The sequence below is a fragment of the Osmia lignaria genome, chromosome 12, assembly GCF_051020975.1.
Source record: "Osmia lignaria lignaria isolate PbOS001 chromosome 12, iyOsmLign1, whole genome shotgun sequence".
NCBI classification, from domain to species: domain Eukaryota; kingdom Metazoa; phylum Arthropoda; class Insecta; order Hymenoptera; family Megachilidae; genus Osmia; species Osmia lignaria.
Window position 1 is genome coordinate 5,094,862 of NC_135043.1, and position 24,830 is coordinate 5,119,691.

The window sequence follows — 24,830 nt, forward strand, 5'->3', positions numbered from 1 at the left end:
TCCTTTTTACAAGTGAATTTCATTTATGTACCTTATAATATTAGTAACCCCTTGGTCCTCTAAATCTCCTTCTTGCATCAATCTGAAACCATGTGATCATTGACATTTCGTACAACAATATTGAAGGTTAGAGTACAAATATATTATTTTATTAACAATGAAGAACGGTTATACTTACAATCGAATGTTTGCATTCGTAAAACGTTTGACGAAGAAAATAACACTCGTCGGGTATAGAAGGATCTTTGCTTTGGAAACAGTCTCTAGGTGTACGCCTTTGCTAAAAATAAATACACATCATGAGTTTCATTGGATTATACTTATAGAAAATTGTGCCTTTTGTTCATTACCGATTTGTAAATATTAAAATAAACAGGAGAGTGCAAGTTAACCACTCACAATTTTACAACAATCGGTTTCCAGCATACACATTTTCAAATCTGCTCGAATATGAGCACATCTAGAATTATCCTTTAAAGTTTCACCTTCCGTATATTTCATCATCTTGAAAAGCGATTATTTTTAAAGCCTTTATACAAATTGCGTGTAAATTTGATAAGGGATATGTAACTTTGTATTTCACAAAATTCATCACAGAAAATCTAACCTTTCTTTATTTTGCGTCACGCCATGAACGGTGTATAAGACAGACTAAACTGGTCCTATGGAAAGTTGTGTTACGTCGGTAATGTAACACGTTTCGGTCGCCACATGGCAACATTTTCAATGACAAAGAAGCAATAATCTGTTTTATACCTCGTCCATGGTACATTATATTATCCAATCTGTGTGAATTAAATTTCGTAAATGACCGACACAAAATTTAGATAACGATTTTTATCTTGAAATGTTATTTTTTTTAACAATGCATATGATAAGCGATAAAAAATAGTAAATCAAATTCACTAAAGATAAAAGGTTCTGAGGTAAATGACAGTCTCGATAATCTTACAGGAAGATTTGACAGATCACACATTTAATGAATTTAGTTGGTATTCAAACCACAGTATCCTTTGTGTGTAATTATACCTGTTGTATACCTATTATATTTAACAGTAATCCGAATTTCCAACTAAATTCGTATGTGATTCAAAATAATACTTTTCAGACAGATGGTTTATCAACGAGGAAATCAGAGGGAAGGCTCCCCACATTATGTTTTCTTATATTCGGATGATGAAAATAGCGGAGAGGAAGAAACCATTTGTTTGCAACCACGTAATAGAACTACATCATTGCCACGTAAAGTGGAAGTGATAACTATTCAACTTAAGCCAGAGGACACATTGCAAGCTTTAGCATTGCGGTATAGATGCACGGTAATAAATAAACAAAGAAACAGACAAAGGATTAGGATGAAATTAAGTTCAATTATAAATTCTATTTCTAGATATCAGAATTAAAGAGAATTAACAAGATTCATAAAGATAATGAGATATATGCAAGACGTTTCATAAAGGTACCTATTCAACCATTTTCTATATTAACTGAATCTTTAGAAAAGAATCAGAGTGGACAAACAGACCAAGGTGAAATAAATATTCCTACAACTGGAGAAGATATAGGAAATACAACAGATTCATTATTAAATTTGATAAAAAATCCAGTTGTAACTGAATCGCCAAAGGCAGAAATCAATACAATTATATTGAATTCGGTGTGTGAACCTTTGTCATCGTATGGCAGTAATAATAGTTTAGAAATTGCTAGTTCGGATTGTGATCAGTTACTTATTACAGCTGAAAGTAATTCAGGAAGCTCTCATTTAACAGATACATTTAAATGTTCTGGTGATGACTGTGGATTATCTTGGACACAGCTTCTTGGATTTTCCCTACTATTAGGTTTTGCAGGTCCTATTATATATATACTTTACATAGCTGAATTTTCGTCTAAAAATCATTCAACTGCTAATCACTAGTAATATTTCAATCAAAACGAAATAACATTATTGTTTCTACATGGTACAAGCTGCTGATATTGCAAGATATGGAGTGATAATATAAGTTTATAAAAGACTATTCTAATTTAAACGAGTGAGACTGTACTAAAACATGAATTTGAAATCTCTAATTTGCCATTATGTAACTAATATTGGCATAAGTAAGACATTCAGTGAGTAATATAATACTCTAAGCGAATAAAAATTACGAGATACTGTTAAACAGCATGATATTGTGCCTTTATGATTAAGTATCTATTTGATACATTATAGAACGGTTCCGAATATGTATGCTGTTGGCATATGTATGTAAGTATTAACAAGCCTCAGTTTTGATAGTACGTTATTCACTTTAAACAGAGGTGGCCAAAGATATGCTCGTTGGCAGTTGATCTATCTCGAAATATACTATTAAGTGATTTTTAATTGTTTTTTTCTATCAGCGATACTAAGGGCAAACCTATTGAGAGTATATAGTACTTGTGATGGATTTATACATTTTATAATCGCGATATTGTTATTACTTTAATTAAGTGTACGAGTTATGTACTCTGTAATTATACATAGTGATACTAATGTGACTTGTGACAATATTTTATTATGATGCTGTTAAAATTATGTAAAAAATGCTTTTGATAAGACAACTGTTAATCTCGTGGAGATTTATAAAAATATATATTTTAACACAAAGATGCTGTTTAGTATCCCTTCTGGTATTACCGTATAATATCAAACTTATAGTCCGTTCAACGAGCCGAGTCAGCAAATGTATACAAACTTACGTGCTCGAGGCAAGGCCGACGCACATTTTCAGTTCGACCACTTCGTTCGACGTCTAGGTAAATACTAAGCCGGGCATGCATCGAGCACGTGAATTTGTATACATTCACTAACTCGTCTCGTTAGACGAACTGAATACTTAAATCTTAAGGAAAACGATCACATTATTTCAGTAAAAAAATTATGTATAGAAATGTTTATTTATTAATTTCGAATATTGTAAGTTACAAATCAACATGGTACCCCATGTTTTTTGTATCCTCTGATTCACAATAATATTATTTTTTCCTGGAATAAATATATAGTACACATAAATCATTATGTACTAACCTTATAAGTAAATTTCAAGTTATCTTATAAAAGTTCAGAAAAACGTAAAAACATCGTTCAGTTTAATAAATTCAGAAGACCGTCGTTATTTTCATCATTAAATAATATTTAATAGAAATTGATATACTTTGAGATATTACTAACCATGATGGTGTTTCACAACTTTATGATCTTAAAATTTCTTGAAACTTTTCTTTGAACCCGTTCCTTTGGAGACCTTCAACACATTAAACCTGACTGTTTTACTGAGTGGCCTACACTCTCCAATAGTTACTACATCTCCAATTTCTACGTCTCTGTAACAAATAATTAAAGAGAAAACAATAAATAGTGTGAAACAACCAATATTTGAAACACTGATAACATTGTATTTAAATTATTTTCAGTAGACGAATAAGCTACTTCACGTTGTTCTTCAGAAGACCGTCGTCAATTTCATCATATAATTTTGTTAATCACAAAAATTAACTACGTGAATCTAGCATAACACAAACCTGAAGCAAGGACTTAAATGCACACTCATATTACGATGGCGTTTTTCAAATCTATTATATTTTCTAATATAATGCAAGTAATCTCGACGTATGACAATAGTCCGCTGCATTTTCATCTTTTGTACGACACCGGTAAGAATACGACCTCGGATTGAAATGTTACCCGTAAATGGACATTTCTTGTCAATGTATGTTCCTTCTATCGCCTAAAACATAAATGAGAAAATAGTACATTTAATTTCTTTTAAGTATTATAATACACCATTTTTCCAACGAATAAATTACTTACCTCACGTGGAGTTTTGAAACCAAGACCTACATTACGGCTATACCTCATAGGCTTCCTCCTTTTGGGGCCCAGACCTTTCTTGCGGTTAAGAAAGATCGTGGGTTGCTTTTGAAACGCACGCTCGGTCTAAAAATGTAAAAATACATTTTTATACTACTCTGCTAGTAAAACGCTATGTTTGAGTGATTTAACCACGTGCAGCGTTCATGCTACGAGTTACTTTTTTATAACAATTATTAAACGACTGATATTTTTATTTGATTGTATTCTTTGACGATAAAAATGATTATGCGGATAATGATATTTAATAAATAACACAGTTAAATATATGAAATTATACATATCAATATTGTTAATATCGTAAACGTACCTGATCAGCCATCTTGCCGTAGTGAAAGAGCAATCCAAACCGGAAATATGGCCAACATCACTCGATCGCCAGTAGAGCCAATATAAAGAAGTGGCTAATAAATCAGGAAATAATAGATATAATTTATTTAATTTCAATAATTTAATAAGTGATGATACAAATATATTTATAACTATGTTTTGGTAAAATGTTTCATAATTATTGAACATTAATATTTGTTGAATCGAGTAGTAGGTCGATCGTTCGTTCGATAGATCGAACAAACGATACAAGTCGGAGTCATTACGAAGTATAACTTGTTACAGATCGAAGTGGTCAGTCGGGAAGATTGGTTTGGTTTTTTTGTGGTTGTGCGTGGGTCGTGGATAATTCAATTTACTCGAGTGGAGACATAAGCAGACATGTCGTTGTGCACCGCATTCCAGTTTTTGTATCGCCATTGCGGTGAGTAAAGACATTTCTTTTCTCTGAGCGATATAGAAAGACATCGGTACTTTGTAAGACTCGAAGGTTATCATGTTCTACGATATTGAACATTCTGATATGTTATATTCGCAAACGTCAACGTTGCACGAGCTATTTATTGTATCCTAATTGTTATTAACTGTTATATGTGCGTCATTTTTAACAAGCACGTTAGGCGCCAAAATCATTTTTCCCGAGTCTACTGCAATATTCGGCCGCAAGATGGCGGCATCCAACCGTTACAAAACGAGATAAACAAGAGTAACCAGTCAATGCTTTACGAGCTCGGAATTGAATCGCTTCAAAAACACGCGAGCTATTTTATTAACAGCCGTGTTTAATGAATATGTAGCTACCGGTCTCAAAACAATTGGTAGCAATGTTGCGATTTCGTAAATTGCGGTTTCTTAATTAACAAAATTCGTACATTAAATAAATAACTCAGTCTTGTGCTGCTTTTGACTGATTTAAAAAAACAATAGAATCAAAGGGAATCAAAATTGTAACTTTTCATTTGTCAGTGCGAAGTATGGTAAAAGAGGGACTGGTATGTAGACTTTACCTCATCTGGTAACGTCTGGGACCCCCTAAAATCATGAGCTCCTCTGGAGAACAAAGGCGTATCCAGTCCTTTCATACATATCTGTAGTCAGTGGTTGCATTTTCTGGGCCGATCTCATTACTCTTACAATCTATTTTTTATTTTTCAAGATCAATGTTCATTGAATATAGGTAACCTTGATACAAAGTATCGTTGTTTGTTCTTATTACCGAATATTTTTATTCGACTATGAATGTCTTTATTTCAAACATGGACGCGTACACGAAGTCCAACTACGTTTCCTGTTTCCGTAAATGGTATTAACAACAATGAAAAAAAAAAAAAAAATGAAAAAAAATAAAAAGGGACTGGTATCGCGAACTCGTATTCCCATTATCGCGTCACACATCGTTGCCGTTGTGGGAATCGATTGGAACAACAGTGTCTTTCCTTAAGCGCTCTGCATATTGTCACGCTTTCGTTCATCGGCTGCAACTTCGAACCACTTGCACGAGCAACGGTGAACGGCAAACCGCAGTGGAACAAATTTTCCATTGTTGTTTCCATTTCACTGTTATTTTATAGAAATCGTTAGATATCCCGTTTAATACAGGATTTTCTCTTGGAAGGTAACTCGAGAGGCATAAATTATTTATTGCCATTCTCTTAGGAAAAATCTGTATACCATTTAAAAGTATGCGACAGCCTGTATACCGGTAGGCAAATGAGATGGATATGTACGAGGTACAGCTTCCACTCCTCAGTTTAACGTCCGACAACGTTCATCTCCATTTTCCACGGACGACCTCCGTGTAACTCCTCGTATTGCTTTCTCTTCAGTAAAAGATCAGCCATACACGCGTCTCCTCCAAAGCGTTTTTCATTAGTTCTGGCTCGGTTGAATGCAAATCGTGGCGATCATTTGTCTGCCAACAAAGCGTCGTTACTGCTCCTTTTTTTATTTTCATTTTTTTTTTAATAGTCGACCCGGTCATCTGTCTGCCTGCTCGTTCGTATCTTTTTTTTTTGCTGTAATTTATCATCGATAGCGTTGATCCACGTGTGTATATACGATGTGTAATGATATTCCGTGGTTAGCAATTAGCGATCCACTCCGTACCCTAACTCGAATCCGTCATCGTCATTGCGTTGCTCTCCATTCACCCGTCCGTAGGGAAGCATTTTATATTTCTATCGTTATTATTAACATTATTATTCTCTAGTATTCTGTAATTCTGAGAAGGCAAAAGTGCTTTATCCTCCTTCGTTGGGACCGTAAAACCGCGTTTATCGCGTCTCTTGCTGTTCGGAGGATGTACGTCTTGGTGTTATTGTGCCCTGACCGTCCTCAGCTCTCTAAACGTAATTGCATTTCTTGTGACGAAGATAATTTATCGGCCAGTTTTGCTTCCTCTCCCCCCTCTCATTATCAGTAATCGTGACGCGTAATTGCGAATCGTTTACCAATTATAAGCGCATCGAGGATTGTGATTAACACCTTGGTTTATGTTGTCCCGGTTTAATTGTGGTAAACCCGACTGGCACTTATTCACTTTTACGTTACGTTACGATACGATACCTTCGCGACGACGCGAGTACAAGAAGGATAGACGGAAAAAGGGAAACGGATGCGTTTCTTCCAGGACGAATAAATAGAGCTATTAGCGAGGGTATACGCGTTATTATTTCTCTAATTACTGAAACTGAGAACAAATGATTTGATGGGAGGAACTTAATAGAATATCTCAACTTCTTTAATTATTATTTATAGAGGTAAATAACACCTAGACGCGAAAAAATATACCTTCCAGGTATCGTAAAATAAAAGCGTAAGTTAGTAGGATCAAAGGGTCAGAGAAAAAGTGTCTGAGATACATATTTCCTTTCAAAAAATCAATCATTTGCATAGCGATACATCAAGAACGAGATACCCAATCATCTAATTTGCAGTTATGAATTGGCACCTAGGCAACTTTTTTTTCCTCTCAATATTTCTTGGTAAGGTGATTAGGTCTTTTGTTACCTATCATCCATTCCACGTTCGACTCCTTTGAAATTTCGACCTAGGCCATCGGGTATAATAGGATAATAAGGTATTTGTATTTGATGAATCGAGCTGCGTTCATTTGACGTGGTAAACTTTGACTGATAGGATCGAACACAATGGGATAACGAGGTGTTATTAAACCGGATAAACATAATTAGATAGATCGTTTCGATTCTGTATTACTTGGTGAAATTTCTTCATTTATATGTTAATGACGAATCCATGCACAGTTAGGTACAAGATATCAAATATATATGCAAATTTTAATCAAGTAGCAAATGAAAAATTTTTTGTCGAAAATTTGAACGTTAACAATGATGAAGGAAACAATAGGTAAATCTTGTCAATTGTCAGACCGTTGGAAGTTTTCTGTAATTGCGAGGAGTAGAGGATCTCAACAGAGGATTCGAAGAAGCTTAATTGAGGAGAGGATGGTAACGGATCGATGATATTTACGCGGCATTCTCGAGGCGCGACTAACAAATTGATTATCCTTGAACCGTGGGTAGCCGGATTGTATCCAGACAGCTGGAGAATGTATTATTAAGCTGAAGAATCTTCGACGGACTTCCGCGCTTCTGAAACGAATATAACAAGCCTGAGTAACACACAGACGTTATCCTATGCCAGCTCGTTACCCACGATTGCCATTCGATCTGCCGATAATCAATCTATTCGAGACAGCCTTTAATTCACGCTTGATCGTTCGAATCGTTGTACGACAGTTTCTGTTTTCTTGTTTCTATTCGAACCAATCGATACAGGAAAGTGTACAACCTCCTATTTCGTTTGTAAAGTCTTGTTTCTACAATTAAGCATACCATACCTTGGGGTCATGCCATGTATGCAGATTCACTTCAAAAATAACGGAAGATAATTTGCGAAAATTTGACCAAGACGAAGGTGTCTCTAAAGTGACAGACGTTCATTTCAAGAATGACGATACTGTATTTACTTCCTGGACAGTTCAATGCTTCAGCCTTCGAACCGAAACATTCTGAATTTTTTAAGTAGATAGAAATCGATTTTAGCGTCATTGGTGGTTGTTTAGCCGTAAAAGAGCATCAGGTTAGGAACATGTCTTCTGGTAGAAGCATCCTTATAAGTGAATCTTTGAGATTACGTACAGCTTCGAAAAACCTTGGGATGTAAAAAAGTACCGCAATCGGGAAGTTTGTCAAGGTAGACGTATCAAAGTAATCCAGCCTCTTAGAAAAGACCCTGCTCTCAAAGGGTTAATTGGGAGCCGGGAATGGGGTAGCGTTGCGTGTTCTCTGGTTGGCGCCAACCGTTCTTCGAATCGGCCTCACGTAAACGAACTTAATTAAATAAATCCGCGAAAGGTAAAACGAAATAAACGCAATAACTTTAACGATGCGTATTTCATTCGTTTCTAATTTGTACGTGCTAGAGAATAAGACGTAAAGAACGCTTCCGTCATTTACTTTAAGAAGTTAGCTTCGTTTCTAGATGAGAAGATTCGATTATGAGCTGACCGATACGATAAATGCAAAAGGTTCAGAATATCATCCACGTAGTCTTCATAATATAATAAGACTGGAAATTGAAAAGCTCAGTGAATAGTCTTCGATTAACGATCATGCCACGGTCATTTCCAACGTGTTAGGATCGATTGATAAAATAAAGTTCGATAAATAAAGAAATCTAGAATTATCGTTCAGCAGTACCACAGCTGATCGCTCAAAGCTTTTATTCCTCTCTGGAACCACGACAGCGAAAGTAGCCAGCGGAGCGATCAGAACAGACCACGTAACGAGACGAGAATAAAACTGAAAGCAGCAACGGCAGCGGTGCACGTTGATATTATATAAATCTCGTGGAAGGTGTACAAGTAAAGGACGTTGTATCAGAAGTGTATCGTTCGAAGCTTGAATGGCTTAGAGATGGAAGTAGAAGTGAAAAAGTAAATGATGAACGAACGTTTGCTATCAAGTCTGGTGCTTTCATCTGGTCTGATCGACGCTCGACATCCCTAGCGGATCTGCCACGATAAAAATCCCAATCGTTTCTCATTCAATTATCTTCTTCACGCTGCCTCGTTGCCCCGTTATTCGTTCGATCGTTTCGCTCGGTTATTCAACGATCGATCTTCTTGCACTATGTGTCGATTAGAAATACGCGATGCCACACCGGTCGCCACGATCAACGGCGCAAATAAAAAGCCGGCAAAACACTTTATTCGTATAATTTAACGCCGATTAACGAGCATCTTTTTTCTCCGAGCGTTTCATAAGAGTAATCACCATCGTATCGGATTGAAACAATTACTCTATCCATTTTCGGTGTCCACTTTTTCACACCGCCAACTCGTTGAAAGTTGATGGACAGAATCACGGGTGCGAGCTGTCAGATTTTGCGAAACGAACAAACCACTTGACCTTTCGCTTGGAATTATCCGTACGACGAGGTTTTTCATTGCCGATAGGTAAAAGTAACATTTTTGTCCCAGCGTGTGTGCATCGGTCAGGTAACTGGCTTCCATCGTCTGCCAATCAATGACTCGGCTTTATTGGACAGAGGATATTAAATGTTGCTGGTAAAAGAGAGGCGGATAGATGAAGGATGGGGGGGTCTTGGTTGCTTCCGGAGCCGTGACTTCTGTCGGCCTCTGTAATTAGTAATTACAGAGTCGAGCCGGGAACAGCAACAATATGGTGTCTAAAGCTCACGAGGAGGAATCGATGGGACGTCGATGACCCTAACGACGAGAGATTTTTTTCTGGTTAGACCGCTTACACGAATCTATCGAAATACCATTGGCAGAAGTCAGACGCGGTTACATGGCAGATTACGCCGCCTGGCAAGTGAAATTAACACTCGCCAAAGCGATTTTTAAGTAATTACTAACCGGTGTATACACATATGTTTCATTCGCGAGAAAGATTCCGCGTACGGGAGAGGATGATTTGTGGGAATGGGTCATTTTTGTCTCCTGTTGACTAATAATTATTCAATCCAGAATATAACACGCGTTTTCTGATAAAATTTGAAATAGATCAAAATCTATTCTAATTTCGTATTTATTCCATGATCGATATAAATTTATAACTTATTGACTTATTGGACCAAATGTATACAATTATCATTGACGATCTGTCGATTGAAATGACTTTATCAACGATCCTCGAACGGATGTTCTTTATCGCGAAAGTACACGATGGGATGGCTATCCGGGTCATTACTTACCTTTCCATCCGAGGTCGCCTGGAACAGATGCAAACGGTGTAATTCACGCTGATTGAAAGGTTCAGCGTTACAATTTGCTGAATGAAAATGAAATAAAAAGAAAGGGGAGTCAGTGACGTTGCTTGCCCGTATTTACGTTATCCAATGAAACGAGGAACGTACGCGTAGAGGAAGTAGATTTTTTTGCTTGTCCCTTTCTTTCTTTCTTTAATGAACCGCAGAGACTCTGATGAAATTACCGTGCGCATGCTCGTGGTACACGGGCAAAACGAGTCTGTAATGTTTATATTAAACTTCCGGTGAGCGTTTTGCTATCGGCGATGGAAGGTCGATGTCAGAGCGGCAAGATTGTTGTGAGAAGTATTCAAATTGCTCTAATTAGTCTTGAATAAAACGTACAATGTTGTAACATAAACTGATCGTTTCAAGATGCAATCTTTCTATCTTCTTATCGCAACATTCTATTTTCTCTGTAAGATAATACTTGATAAGGAAACAAGAAAATAGACGAACCGAAGGATATTTCAAAGTAACGCTTGATACAAGCAATCAAATTCTTATCAATTATTTTAATCAACGAAAGAGTATCGTATAATAAAAAGCAATATCTCTAAAAATGCAGATGACACGTATAAAATTAAATCGAAGTTATGGTCTCGTCCCAGAGTTAAATACCGCTATATTAATCTACCACGTTTGATCATGGCTACCTCGCGCGACTCGGTTCTAGATAATAATTTACAAAATACTTTTATACGTCTCCGGTACAACTCAATCGGCGCGGTATGGTTATAAAAGGCATAAAGAAAAAAGGAAGCCTCAGCCTCGGAAGCTTATCGCCTGGAGATCGTTTCTGTATCATCGTTCATAACGAGTACATGGCAATAAATATACAATAAAATGTTAAGCGCCACGCTCTTATGACAGCAGCCCGATACGATTAGAGGCGTACGCCGCCAGGCGCGTGTCATCGTTCAATAAATTTCCGTGAAAAAAAAAAAAAAAAAAAAAAAAGACGGGTTACCGTCCAAGAACGATATTCCCCGTGATGGATGCCGGTGAATCGGTTCGTTTAATTTGTGCGCGGGGCAGAAGCTATTCGCATAAATAAATATATATCAGATACGGATCTGATGGCGTCGCGCGATCGCAGCATGTCACCGTGCAACGATGGAATTCAATGGGTGACAGCTCGTTAGCGACGCTGGATAGAGTCGTTCTGATCAATCGTGCAAAACGACGAGATCGTCATTTATCATTTCTGCGAAGACCACGCGCGTGAAACCGCGAATCGAACGAGTAATTTTGCTCGATAGCTCGCAACCATCTGTTCGACGTCCCGTCTTGTGGTCGATAACTGTTGCCCTTCCTAGCGTTCTATATCTTCCTTTTTTTTTATACACGGAGGGTTGAAGTACAATCGAGAGACATTAGGGAGGAGAAGAGATCGAGATCGCGATCTCGGGTTCGCTGGACGAGAGAAACGCAAAGGGAATCGCGCGAATGAAGTTACACGTCGCAACAGGTAGCCTTTGGCTATTTTGAAGTTGGAAAATTTTCAGAAAAATTCATTTTAATTTTGAAAATATACACTGGGATGTAATCTCGTCTGAGAGGATACGTTTATCCAACGACCGGTAGGAAATTTTAATTACTCGTTCGCGAGGATACGACACCGTCGCTGTTATTAATTCACCAGGCTTTTAACGGCTCGAAAGGCAGACCAATTCGTGTTAATGCGCTCCGGGTACGTCAAGATAGTTCCTGTAATGGTAACGAGGTGCCCGTGAATTTGCATGAACCAGGATTTCACCTAGCAACCAGCGACACACAGAGATTGCTTAATGTCCCCGTTCGCAATTAGGACTAGACGCCCGGATCATCGGTACGTTTCAACAAACCCCGTATTAATTCAAAGAGGATAGCTTAATGACGCTTATTTCTGACCGCGTGCTCGGCTACCACGGACGTCCCTGGTCAAAGTGAAAATTAACCAACTACCGGGAATCCGAGACCACTCATCATTTCTCTGGATGTGATAAGAAGAATCAATGAGGAAGCGTCGGGTATGCGGGCCGTTGCTCCTGGTTTTTATCCGCGAACCGTGAGAATCCATCGAAGAATTTGCAAAACAACGGGCGAACAGCGTCGTTGAATAATTGCTTGAGTAAAATTCATTTGGCCACTGGCATTGGGCATGTTTATTCAAGTGTTGCGTTATATCCCCCGCGTAACGCGCTGGTTATTAAGCGGTTCAGACACCATAAAGCTACCACATAAATTTCTTTTACTTCGACTGTTTTCATACGTTCTCGAAGCCCGGAAGCGTTTATGGAACCCGTATGAATTCTCAGAATGATAAGTAGGATTTACATAGAGAAATATTTTTCCTTATCTCTCGTACATATGAAATATGGAAATCTGCCATTTTATTTCTTGAAAAAAAACAATGTAATTATCCAATTTATGGGCGAGGGTGTTGTACAAATAACAGGATATATCAATTTTCCGTAACTATGCTTGGCAACCTTTTAGCCAAGCTCCAATTTCGTGATCGTAGCTGATGAAAATGTTACGTACGTGGTGTGTAGGTATTGTTTTTGCAGAAAGGTCGTTCGGTGTTGCAGAAGAGATCGGTGTACCGAGCGGGTAATATACCGTTTGCCGTGTTTACACGCAGGCACGAAAATTGTGGGGAAAATGATGGTGGTAGGCGGGCCTGGCCGGTCGAGGCCAGGTCGTGTCACGGAGGAGCCAGCATCCACGCCCCCCTAACGATCGAAATTCATTTCCATAATTATCTCACGACCGCGGATCGCCGCGGCGTGTACCTAGGGGAAACGATCACCGCTTGCATTCGTTCGGGGGACCGTGCCTATATTCGTGTGAACCGCGAACGGAAGTTCGAGGTTAAATTCCGTGTTTCTTTGGGCTCGTTATCGTGCTCGTTATTAAGTACACTGGTATTTCTTAATGGATTCGTTCTTAAGTAATTACACGGCTCACGATACTGTGACTTCGATGATTGTTCTATTCCTTTCGTTAACACGGAACTCCTTTCTACCTCCTCTTCTTCGTTTAAATCCTCTGTGTGACAGGAAATAGAATTCTCATTAAGGAAGCGAGCGTCTTATATCGGCGAGGTTTTTCCATTTCACTGGCTGTGTTTCTCGTTTTAATTGTCAGATTCGAACTCGCCGGAATCCCCGAAGTCATTCGTTATTCCCGGTAGAAAAACAGCCGGGATTTAAGCGAAACACTCTCGGTACCGGTGTTCCTTGTGTGTGTGATCAATGTCCCACCGTACATTTACATATCCGCCAACCCTCATGATTGCAAATGTACTGTTTAGCGTGTTGCCTCGCCGCATTGGATTCTTCTCCTCTTATTTTTTTCTCCGTCTCTCTTTGCCCGTTTCGTGGCGACGGAACGGAAAGAGATAACGCGACTGCGAGTTCGTATCATCAGGCCGTAATGTCGTTTTTTCATAACGGGTCGGTAACACGGACTTAAATCCTCGCTTCTTCGATCCTTGGCGCGCATTAAATTCAGCGAGGACGCGAGATTACTTATAATTAAACCTCCTGGCCAGCGCGCGCCACTCTGTCTCTCGTCTGGTCTACTCTTCGCGTGCGTGTCTAAAGCTCTTCGAAAGCGTTCCCTGATTTTTTCTCACCTTTTTTTTACCTCTCCATCGGACTGGTTGCTGGCAGTATGTTACCAACGACATAGAGCAACGTGCGTACACGAGCCTGTGTCTCGTATGTACTTCTGTGCGCGTACTCGTTACACTATCCGCGACAAATTAACATCGAGAAGGTATATCGCTTGGCGAAAGATTTCTCTCGTTACAGAGAGGATATTGATTTTAACTAGAAAGAAACTTGGAAATAGAGGAACCCCTGCGGTTTCAAGAAAATTGCATTCTTGTTTTCGTTCGATCGTATTTGGCTCTTTTAAGATCCATCGCGTTCCGTTGTATATTCCGTCGAATGTTGTACTTAACGTCGGCTACGTCGTGTAACGCCGTGTAATTCCGTAATATGCGTAACGTAATGCGACCGCGAACTTCATTATTATCAAATCCATAAATTTGCCCGCGTTACAGAGGCGCGCGGGTCGATGCAAATGCGGATTCGCTCCAGCAGTAAATTGTTTCGTTAACATCGGTAAACGCCACTTCGCACGGATCGTTGGATTTATCTGAGATTACTTCGAGGAAAAAATTATACACGTTTTTCAAGGATACGCTGATAAGGACATGCACCCCATTTCATTTCCATAGAATAAGGAAAAATAATATTAATATTAATAATATTGCTAAGGCTGAGCCAGATCGTACGCGTATCGTCACGCGTTCGCGGCAAACGCGTTAAGAAAGCCATCCTTTTTAGAAACGCGATTAGAGGGATGATCGATAGAAAGGTTTGAAACTAATACCAAATCCTCGTTGAAATTAGACAGGATGAAAATGCAAGAGATATAACCACGATCGCGATTATCGCTCGCTACTCTCGCGATTTTATTAGCGAACGCACGCGCAAAACGCGAAACCAGTTTCTCCCTGTAGGAAAGCTCGATACCGATACGCGGCAATATTTCCACAAGGTAATACGCTTAACGCGATTCGAAGCGAAGCATAAAAAGTATAGTAATGCGATAATGCCGCAATTAACACGATTTTTAATACGTGTCATTACGAACTCTTTGAACAACCTCCTTTGATCTCCAGTGTTCTCCGTTTTTTCGAATCACCGGCGAATTTATCGTGGTCGAGTTCGATTCGCGCGGAAAAAATGTCACCCTTATCGAATTCCGAACTGCGCACGCGCATCAATCGCCACGAGACGATAGGAAACGCGCGAACGCGGCCATAATGCACGCTCACGTAAAGGTACAGACGAGTTCTTCATTATCGTCAGGGGCCTAAATTGCGTGGGCGTACCTATACCTTCGTACGTTACTTACCTTGATGTACTATAGCCAGTAGGTTCGCACACGCGTGCAGGTCTGCGTACGAATGGGAGCACAGCCGGTATTTGTATAGATTCGCGGCCACAGGTTCGCCGTACGAGCTCGACCGAAGTTGCGCGAACTCGGCCGAACGCGGTGAAGCCGGTTGTCGCGCTCCTCGCCAGATGCGACTCCAAGTCAGTATCGCGTCAGTCCTCCAGCGGAATTGGTCAGTGATCTGTGTCAGAGCAGGGCCAGTCGTCACTCTCCTTTTCTCTCTCGTTCATCCGTCCGTCTTCAACGTGTATCGTCCGGCGCACGTCGAAGTATCGGTGGTTTCACGCTATTACTCCGTTTCGTAGGTTTGCTCGCGTTACGCACGCCCGCTTCCTCCCTTACCATATATATACATATCTAGAGGGTTAAGCGTACATAAGTACCAACGTACATAGTACATATACAGTAATAGTACAGTGCTACAGTGGAGTTACCAGTGGGGAAAACAAAAATTAGTTTGCAAGCGGACGTGCCTCACGGCGACCCTCGTCCACCACGTTCTGGATCGTACAGCGACAGCAGGTGAGTGGAAAGTTTTCGTAGTAGGGTATCGTTTTAGTAGAGACGTGACTGCTCCGGACCTTAAGTCCCGGAGGGCCAGCCTACCACACGCCATTTCTTGGAATTTTTCACGATTAATAGGTTAATGGAACTACTCTCCTTAAATGAAATACGCACTGTATCCTCGTATTGTGCGAGCGATTGTATAAGTGTATCACAGATTAATCCACTTTTTTTTCACCTACTTTACCTTTAACAAGCCATAACACGATACCATAATGTTCTTTTTAATTATATCCGTAACGTTTTGAATTCTTACAAATCAATGACCGCGTCGAGTGCGCAAGTTTGATTGCTTTCCGGCAGTTTTTGTATACAACAACTTGTTTCCAACTGTTTACACATCAGAACGACACGTTCCATTATCTGGAACGGTGAACAGCCGTTTCAGGATAGAAAAACATTTTCAAAGTCATCCCGTCCGGTTGAGTATTGTTTCTTCCTCACCTTTTTCCGATCGAGCTGGACGTTCAGTGACCCGATCACTCGGTCGATCTGCATCCCAAAGGTTAGCCGAACCTTTTCTCGGAATAAAGTTCCTAAACGTTCTTTTCTTGCTATCCAAGGGCTCCGAAACGTTCCTGCTCGCTTCATTTGTTAGCGTCGCCCCGAAAAAAATGGCGCTCGTAGAGGGGGCGATTTCTCTCGCAAGGTGATCGTAAATTCGAGGCTCGTAGGCCGTCGTTCTTCTCTTCTTCTCTTCTCATCTTTCGTCTTTTTACCTTTTTTCTCCCTCCTCGATCCCTTACCGTTAGTGGTCCGCCCTACCGACGAGCAGCATGTTGATCGGCGTCGAAATTTATCTTTTCAGATCCTCGCTACCTTAATTTTTTACAAGCTTTCTTCATTCTCTTCACGATATTTCTGCGTTGAATTTTGTTATAAATTTGTAACAGTTCAGAGCACTGAGTACTTGTATTTTAAGGTAGTTAGGCTTGAAATTCTACGCATTGAATACCAGTACTCGAAATACTGGTACTCTCGAGTATCCGGAGGTATAAATACCAGTATTCATGGGTACTGATATCAAGGAGTACCTGTATTCGCAAATATATATACAACGTCAAATACTCCTCCAAGTATTCGTACCCTCGAGTACCTGTATTCCGTTCACGTACTCCCTGAAATCACATTGACCATATCAAATAAGGTAACAACTTACGGTGCGTAATCTAACGGGTGTAGTCTCGCTGATACATTAGATTTGAATCTGACCAGCTGCTCCGCTACGACGTAATGGGTTACACGCAGCATTTTTCGTAGTCTCTTCCGATATTAGAACATCGCAATTACGTGTTACTGTTATTAACTGTTAATACGGGGCCCGAACCGGACTGGTTTGCAAATCCGGATTCTCCGTTCATATTGCCTCCCTTGCGGTCCGTCGCTGACAGTGCTAACCAGTTGCAAATAAAATAACTTGCAAAACTTTCAAATTGATATTCAGGTTCGTTTTTGGTCACGCTTATCGCTTGGGCAATATTTCAATCCGATTCCAATGATCCTTGGGAGCAAAGTAACTCAGAAACGATAAAAGTATGGCGTTTCGACGAATGGGAGCACTGTTTTCCCCGATACTTTTTTTTTTTTTACCTTTCATTCGTAACGGACAATGGTCCGATGAATACACGAAGGTAACGCTCGTGAGTGGCTACCGTCGAGGTTAAAATCGAATGTGTGTCACGTTCACCGCGGCGTCGATTAGTAATCGGAGCGCGAGCGGCAATTACACTTGAAAAAGTCAATGTTACGTTGGAAGGTTTCGTACGGATTGCGCAAGCACGCGTGTTCCGGGTTACACAGTCTCATCGTTTCGCGGTCCTGTGAACCTTTCAGACGAACGTTGCTCCCTCGATGAAAGGCACATTGTATTTGTAATCAACTCTTTGTTCGGGAAACGAGATAGAGTACATGATGCGTGGGTAATGTTTCAACAGCAATCGAATGCCCTGAATCAAAGTTATTATCAAAAATACCGAGGATTTTCGAGCACAGAGATTCTCCCCGGCTTTACTTTGTCAGGATTGATGGAACTGAAGTCGCCAAAGGTAAATTTCATCGTGGTACTTGAAAGATTTCTTGATTTCTTGTTTATCATTGCTGGATCTCTAAAAATCTTCCTGTTTTCCTTGTTACAATTTTTTAAATAACATATTTTCAAGATACCATCGATACTTTATCACGTTAATGATTTCTTATCGAGCTTATCTGTATAGAGCTATTGTGAAATCTTGATAGTCGATGCACATCTCACCAATTAACTCGTAATTGTAAGATGAATTTTTTAATTAAAATTTAGTGAAAAGTATAGAGCGCGCTAGCGCGGATCGTTTGAAAGGGTTAATCAGGACCGAATGCGACCATATAGGTGCCATACAATCGTCTGGGCATTATGTAGGTAATTTATGAAGCTTATTTGCCGTACAATTAGATATCCGCGTATTACATGCGGGGGTACAGGCTCATAGTTTGCATAGTAATGGCCCCTTGAGTTCCATCAACGAACGTACCAGAGAAATCCCTCAGTTTTTCTGTCGACGTACATAGCTGGCATAATATACGATACATACGGTGTAACGAGGTATGTAATGGGTAATAATACGTAATGATATAATACGTACATTCCGAGGCGAATGTTCGGTAAAACAAACACTGCGTTAGCGAGATACTTTGGTCATAAAAGGGCCCCTGGTCCAAGATGGTTCTTTAGAACGAATCTTAATGATGTTGTAACGTAAGGGTTACAAAATTTTTTGAAAATATCGAAAGAAAGGAGAAAGAAGAATGAATAGCCACGGGAGACTGTCGAACGGCTGTCGAACGGCTGGTGATTTGAATGCGCGCAAGGGTAGGGTCGCAGCAGCGTACGAAATGGCTGCCAGGCATCGTTGTTTGTTTCCTGCGATTCTTATCGATCCCCGACGTTCGATCACGAGTTAAAGTTTCGTTTGGACGGAACGAAAGCCCGCGATCGAATTAATTTACGCAAATGAATAAGTAAGGCTCGCCGGGGGCCAAGGAAGTTCGTTTTCACTGCGGCTCGGTACACGATCGTACTCGTTTATCAATCGACGGCGGTTGGTATCGATTTCACGAAGGCGAACAGCTTCTCGTTGCGATATCGATTGCTCCGCGAAAAGTAGATATCGGTTGACCAGAAAATCGTTCCCGATACACGAATCGCGCGGTTATACCTATTGAATAATCGTTGGATAAGCGGACCGATTAATTAGTCAAACGCAATTTAGATAGGGAATCGAACGATAGTTTAGAGAAGACGTTTGATTTCTTCGAGTACTTTATGTAGATGTTTCTCTTATTTAAAAAATGTAAATTAATTAGTTCCTGTCGAGTGGCTCGGTAGATACAGCCATGCGTAACAAGACGCACGATGATACGTTCACTGCCATGGGGGATCATTCGAAATTTAGTACAACAGTACAATTGAAAGGAAAAATGAATTGTTTCGATTTTCAATGTCCCTTTCGATTCGGATAGGCGAAAGCAGACAGAGGAAAGCTCAGCGGAGGACGTTAATTTATGTTGCACGTTCGAAATAGTTTGTTAACGCTTTATGAACCGGTTTCCCGCAGCTTTGACTTGCTAATATATCGCCGCTCGTTGCATCACTGCATCAGATTATATCGTGTGCTAAACGCGTTACGCTCGGCGAGATTTTTCGACGGGCCGCTTTAATGCATTCTCGCATCGCGAGAAGCGGCGTGGCCTGTTCCTTTCCTCCAACTTTTTCTTATTACTCTTCTTTATTTTCTTCTACCGAAGGAAACAGCGAGCGTAGAACAGCTCGTAGGAAGCTGGACGCGATAGAGCAAACGTTTTATCAAAGCCAATTACCCATCGCGCAAAACATTAGTCTTTTGGTCGATTTTGTAACGACGAAACAATTTTCTCAACAGCGACTACACAAATTGTTGCGAAAACCCTTTGAAGTATAATAAAAGGGTTCAGATGAAATTTTCAAAAGAAAAGAATTCAAAAAAGGGTTAATCCGAGTTACGCCGACGAATGAAAGAGAAGAGAAAATTTCTACGCCAATGTACTAGGGAGAGTTAAAGGAAAGACAAAAGCAAAAAGGGGATCAAAGACGCGTAAAGACGTGCATGCAATCAAACGAGGGAGTAGAAGGAGCGGGCGAGCAGCGTGCATTTAAACTGCACGCGGTGTTTCTTGGTAACGAACGAAAGGAAAAATACGCGTCGGAACAGTTTCTCGGGCATATAACCGACCATAATGGGAAGGCAGAGTGGTCTTATCCCACAGAGTGGGAGCCCACGTTCGCCGGGCGAACGCTGTTGGCCCGATGCACCCTTGCACCCACCGTGTCTGGGTGACGTTCCGTGTATCTGGGTGAGACTACATGGAAACGGATAATGAGAGAAACAGCCGGATGGAACGTTGGAAAGAAGAAGTCGTGAGCTTTACTGCTCTCGACCCTGCCTCTAAGCCTGTTGAATCGTTGCAAGAAACGTTCTCGATGCAATGGCGTCAAAATATTCTAATTCTACCTTCCCTTTGTAACAACAGAAACTTATATTCTTCGTTTTAATAATTAATTACGGAATACAGAGGATAGAAAACTGAAATTTTTTCAAATTAATTGATCGTACCAACCGGTCACAACTGATAGCCTAATCGTTACTCCGCGCCCCGATACACCATGGAATATTAATTAAGCGTGATTAACAAAGAGGACGAAGATGCGGCGTCGCTTTCGAACGTACCAGGCGCCACGGTTATCGTAATTATTGTAATTATCGTTTACGAGGGCCATGAAGAGTCACCGAGGATGGCCCTGCTCAGCTCGAGGAGCATCCGAGCGGAGAGACTACGACTCGATCTTCTGGTTTCTTCGACGATCGAAGGTCGGTCATAGGCTCGTGGATTACATTAGATGCATCCTTTCGTCTATTCACCAGGGTACTTTGTTAGATGAGACTCGTTAGACAAAATAGAGTCATCGTTCTTCTATGAAAAATAGTACATCGTTCTTGAAGAAAGTAACGACGAGGAATTTCCCTCTTTTTTTTTTCAAACAATTGTATTTTAAGAAATATTATTATATACGATTCTCGATGGTACAAAGCCTAACGTAACTTTTCTAGAACTCGCTCGTACCAGAAGTTCCTCGATAACCAAGGCGGTATAATGATTTCGAGGGAATGTGTACCCGAGTTACACGTTCGCGTTTATTCCTCTACCGGTTTTTGTGTCTAGGTTAAAAAACGGTATTGCGTGCCGATTTCGCTCTGTTAGAGGTTCTGGGACGTCACCGACTCGGCTCGACCTGCCTCCGTGCGATCAATTCCTATCCGCTTTCCAGAAACAACTAAAACGTAGCTGTGTGCCATGATTCACTCGTCGAGAAAGCGAACTTTCTTCTAATTTTTCGTGAAAAATGATTGAACCAAAAGCCTTCTCGATGTAGCCTCGTCGTTCTGTCTCAAGGACGAGGCTTCGCTTCCTGGAAATATCGAAAAAAGGATCGAGAGGTCGGCAAAGTGAATCGAGCTGCAAATTAAACGGTCTGTCGCGGAACGAAGCGGTTCGAATGGTTCCTTCGATTATATCTGACCGCTATCCAGAAGAGAGTTATAGGCTGGATGAAAAACGGGCTGACACCGTGGCCCTGGCCGAAACACAGGGAAGAGAAGAATGCAAGGGGGTGGAGAACGAAACTTTGTTTGATCTATGAGTTAGGGTGGGTGGTCAAGTCGAACGCGTATTCTTTGTCGAAGCGCGAATCCGACAAAAAGATAGACCCAATATCTTGTACCTTTTTTCATTATTTTTTTTTCTTCCGTCAGAGAAATCTATGGAACATAACCGTTATTAAGGTCGAGGATTATATGGTTCGTTTAGCTGAACTCCTTTTCTTTTAATCACGATACCCGATCGTTAATTTGACATTAATCATTCGAATAGATGGTTCGTCCCTGATTCTCCTGATTATTATTATCATTTCCGTTACGAATTCGTTTTATCTTTGCAATACAACTGTTTGTCTGAATATGGAGGTAGATAAGAGTTTGATAATAGAGATTAAGAGCTTAAGAGCTGGGAATAATTTCATTTAAAATGCAATTGGAATTCGAATGAGAATCAGATCGAAGGTTAATTTTAAATGGATACCTTTTCACAGGGTCGCAGCGATCTAAGCGTCTAACAATGAGACGTAAAGAAGCAGCGTTGACCCGGAAAGTGTTACGAGTACATATAGCACGGTGCACATTGTATGCCTCTTCGTGGCATACTGAACGAGTACCCGTTATGCTCGTTTCAAAGATTTAAGCGTTTTGCGCAATCGGTCGGCTCTCTTTCTTTCTCTTTCTCGCATTCTGACCAGTGTGACATACTTTCCTGCTCCCCTCATACAATCCCGACCAAGTTTCTCCGTTTTTCTACCCCGGGAAACGAACATTGTTTAGAGGAATTATTCATTTTACAACGAAACAAACGAGAATAGGAACGTTTCTCGGTTTTATTTATCCGCTGATTTATCTGAAAAAAAATTCAAAAATTAAGAGTCAGCGTGTGTGTTGACCTTGCTGGTTACGCCACGAATTGTTTGAACTTTGGCATAAATCAACTCTGCTATGAAAACAACTTAAAGATCTCGGTTTATTCTTCCTTTTTTTTGCGCGGACCATGGAGAAGTTACAAAACACAGCCAGATGCAACGGACTAATTGCTCGAACGGCACGAATTACCTACGTTTATGTAATTTTGATTCTTTGCTTTCGCCTTAGGCTACCGTCGAAATTTTACTTTCTACTTCGTTGTTGTGACAGTTCGCGGAACGGCATTCAACGTTTGCCTTATTACGGCATCAGAATGATTAGGCGCGGATGGGGGATCGCTTTTTATCTCCGTCGTATGATAAATTGGTCGCTTTGTTGAATCGAGGATTTTCTATCCGCAGATTTCATGCTCGCAGATGTTATAAAAGCACCGATTCAACCGATCATTGCGAAATTCGACGCTAATCAAACGTACGGTTGAATATCTTCTTCCGATATTATAGGAAATATTATTCTACTACAAATTACATAGCCCGACGACGAAATAGATACCCGGTGATTAATAATTCTTTATCGAACAGATGTTTCGACACGTCAAACATGCAATCGAACGATCCATCATCGTTTGCCAACAGCAGGAAGCTGACCTGAAAAGTACGGTCCTACTGCCGGTTGCATACTATCTTCATTATGTCACGATCGGCTATGAGCCCGTATTACACTCGAAGAAATATGTCCTGGTTGATTTTGTTACCTACGAAAGGCTGTCGCCTAGTTGCGACACCGCCTATTGATCGACGCGTGATTAAGACTTTCGATGTTGCTTATTGATCATTCATTGATTACATAGCGAACTTTGACTTGGTCGTTCGTATCGAGGTATCTGGTGAAACAGCACGTGTTCGTTATATCGGGAAAACGAAAGTAGGATTAATTTTTTACGAGGTATATTAGACATTGACCTCCTCGGCGTTGAACGTAGATATCAAAGAGGATTAATAATATTTGATGAATATTAAGATGGATAGGAAATCGGTGGCTGACCGGTGAATATCGTCGATCGTGTTCGACACACGAGGGTAACGCTCTACTTGCCGAGAAATGTCAACCGCATTCTACAACGGCGACCGGCCAGCCAGCCAGAACATTCGCCGGCTAACGTTTTCTGCGCGCCTACGTTCCTCCTTTGATTCCCTATTGTTCGCCTCGGATGATATCCTGAAACGTGTTCTCGAGCGGTGTTCACGGAGACACGTACTCGTACAGAGTAAGAGAGCCAGGGGAATATGCATATTTAGTCGCGGCTCACGGCTCGAGCCGAGCGAGTTAACAGCCGCGAAACTCTCGACGCGCCTGTTTCGCCGTTCAGACACTGTGCTTTTCTGCCTCCAGACAGACGCACACACGTTCGCCAAGAGAAGGTAGAATGAGCAATGATAGAGACGGAGGAACGGGAAAGTGATCTCTTCGAGTAGTTTATGTTAATATCGTTTCATCGATGAACTTTGTACTTTTCATGCATCCTTTTGTTCGCGCCAATGATTTTTTAATTCGAGCTGTTAAATATCCTTCTGTGTTTATCAGGATTGATAGATATTTTAAGTAGCATCGATATTATATTAATTTCGTAAGATGGCGAGTGATCTACTGTGTCGGTCCACGCATAGACAGCCACAGTAGATACAGACATGGTCAGACGCAGTAGAACCAGACACGTCCAATTACTGTATTTAAGAATTAGAATATTTCGTTTTAGTTTTACAGGACAATTAAATTGTCTATCGATAATTATCGAAAAATTTCCCTGGTACGTTCATGTATTATACGTTTTATCGAGTTGGATTCTTGTTCTCGGTGCCTGAAACCCGAAGCTGTCTCGGTTTCAGAAACTTCGATCTCGCCGTGTCGCCGAGAGCGATCAAACGTAATCCTTCGGAAAGATCCTCGGCACGAATGGTTATCCTCTGTCTAGGTATCCGACCATGCAGGCCTCGATAATTGTTGGTACCGTGCGTGGACCACGATTCCTATTTCATCTCGTGTTTCCAAGGGTTCAATCGCGAGAGGCTGCTCTTCGTTTCCAGCAAAAGCGAGAGTCACTCCCACGCGAGAAAAACGTTTAACCCTTTCGCTACTAACGTCGGCTATATATCCCCTGATCCGTGACAGAACCTGTAGTTACTAATGTCGATTATAGTCGTTCGACGATTACACGGTATAACATATTTTATGTAATTAATACGTTTGCATAAAAC

General features: G+C 40.5%; 4 protein-coding genes across 12 annotated transcripts in view; 2 read left to right on the plus strand and 2 right to left on the minus strand.

Annotated features, from left to right (window-relative positions):
• The window catches only part of LBR (lamin B receptor), a 58,544-nt gene extending 57,893 nt beyond the window's left edge, over positions 1 to 651 (minus strand). The window contains exons 1-3 of the transcript XR_013063145.1: positions 400 to 651; positions 179 to 280; positions 32 to 82 (exon numbers count right to left, since the gene is read on the minus strand). The gene's annotated coding sequence lies outside the window, so the exon portion shown is untranslated. The remainder of the gene's footprint in view (positions 1 to 31; positions 83 to 178; positions 281 to 399) is intronic.
• Positions 652 to 666: 15 nt separating this feature from the next.
• On the plus strand, positions 667 to 2,932 carry LOC117602785 (lysM and putative peptidoglycan-binding domain-containing protein 3). 8 transcript variants are annotated; one of them, XM_034321251.2, is made up of 4 exons: positions 773 to 1,019; positions 1,109 to 1,319; positions 1,391 to 1,657; positions 1,740 to 1,912. In XM_034321251.2, exons 1-4 carry the CDS (start codon positions 931 to 933, stop codon positions 1,767 to 1,769), a joined length of 597 nt encoding a protein of 198 aa, XP_034177142.1. In that variant the 5' UTR covers positions 773 to 930; the 3' UTR covers positions 1,770 to 1,912. The 8 variants fall into 8 exon arrangements, with proteins under 8 accessions (XP_034177140.1, XP_034177142.1, XP_034177135.1 ...); XM_034321249.2 differs by lacking the exon at positions 773 to 1,019 and adding an exon at positions 667 to 766 and having other exon boundaries at positions 1,391 to 2,931; XM_034321244.2 differs by having other exon boundaries at positions 1,391 to 2,932.
• Positions 2,933 to 3,196: 264 nt separating this feature from the next.
• On the minus strand, positions 3,197 to 4,352 carry RpS11 (ribosomal protein S11). The gene is made up of 4 exons (XM_034321255.2): positions 4,206 to 4,352; positions 3,836 to 3,961; positions 3,547 to 3,752; positions 3,197 to 3,348 (listed from the first exon to the last, which is right to left on the minus strand). The coding sequence occupies exons 1-4, from the start codon at positions 4,215 to 4,217 to the stop codon at positions 3,225 to 3,227; spliced, it is 468 nt and encodes a 155-aa protein (XP_034177146.1). The 5' UTR covers positions 4,218 to 4,352; the 3' UTR covers positions 3,197 to 3,224.
• A 139-nt stretch (positions 4,353 to 4,491) lies between these two features.
• sano (CABIT domain-containing protein serrano) overlaps positions 4,492 to 24,830 on the plus strand; it is a 101,600-nt gene continuing 81,261 nt past the window's right edge. Inside the window, exon 1 of one of the 2 annotated variants that reach the window (XM_034321222.2) lies at positions 4,492 to 4,649. The gene's annotated coding sequence lies outside the window, so the exon portion shown is untranslated. Of the gene's footprint in view, positions 4,650 to 15,607; positions 15,998 to 24,830 lie in introns of those variants that run through there. The other variant, XM_034321221.2, reaches the window with a different exon arrangement.

What these genes read in the sequence shown, in the direction of transcription:
- LOC117602785 (XM_034321244.2), top strand. Translation starts at nt 931, where the DNA reads ATGACAGTCTCGATAATCTTACAGGAAGATTTGACAGATCACACATTT. An exon ending in AACCACAGTATCCTTTGTGT is followed by an intron (nt 1,020 to 1,108) that starts GTAATTATACCT and finishes AATACTTTTCAG; the next exon opens with ACAGATGGTTTATCAACGAG. An exon ending in CATTGCGGTATAGATGCACG is followed by an intron (nt 1,320 to 1,390) that starts GTAATAAATAAA and finishes TTCTATTTCTAG; the next exon opens with ATATCAGAATTAAAGAGAAT.
- RpS11 (XM_034321255.2), bottom strand. An exon ending in GTTTCAAAACTCCACGTGAG is followed by an intron (nt 3,753 to 3,835) that starts GTAAGTAATTTA and finishes TTTATGTTTTAG; the next exon opens with GCGATAGAAGGAACATACAT. An exon ending in CATTTAAGTCCTTGCTTCAG is followed by an intron (nt 3,349 to 3,546) that starts GTTTGTGTTATG and finishes TATTTGTTACAG; the next exon opens with AGACGTAGAAATTGGAGATG.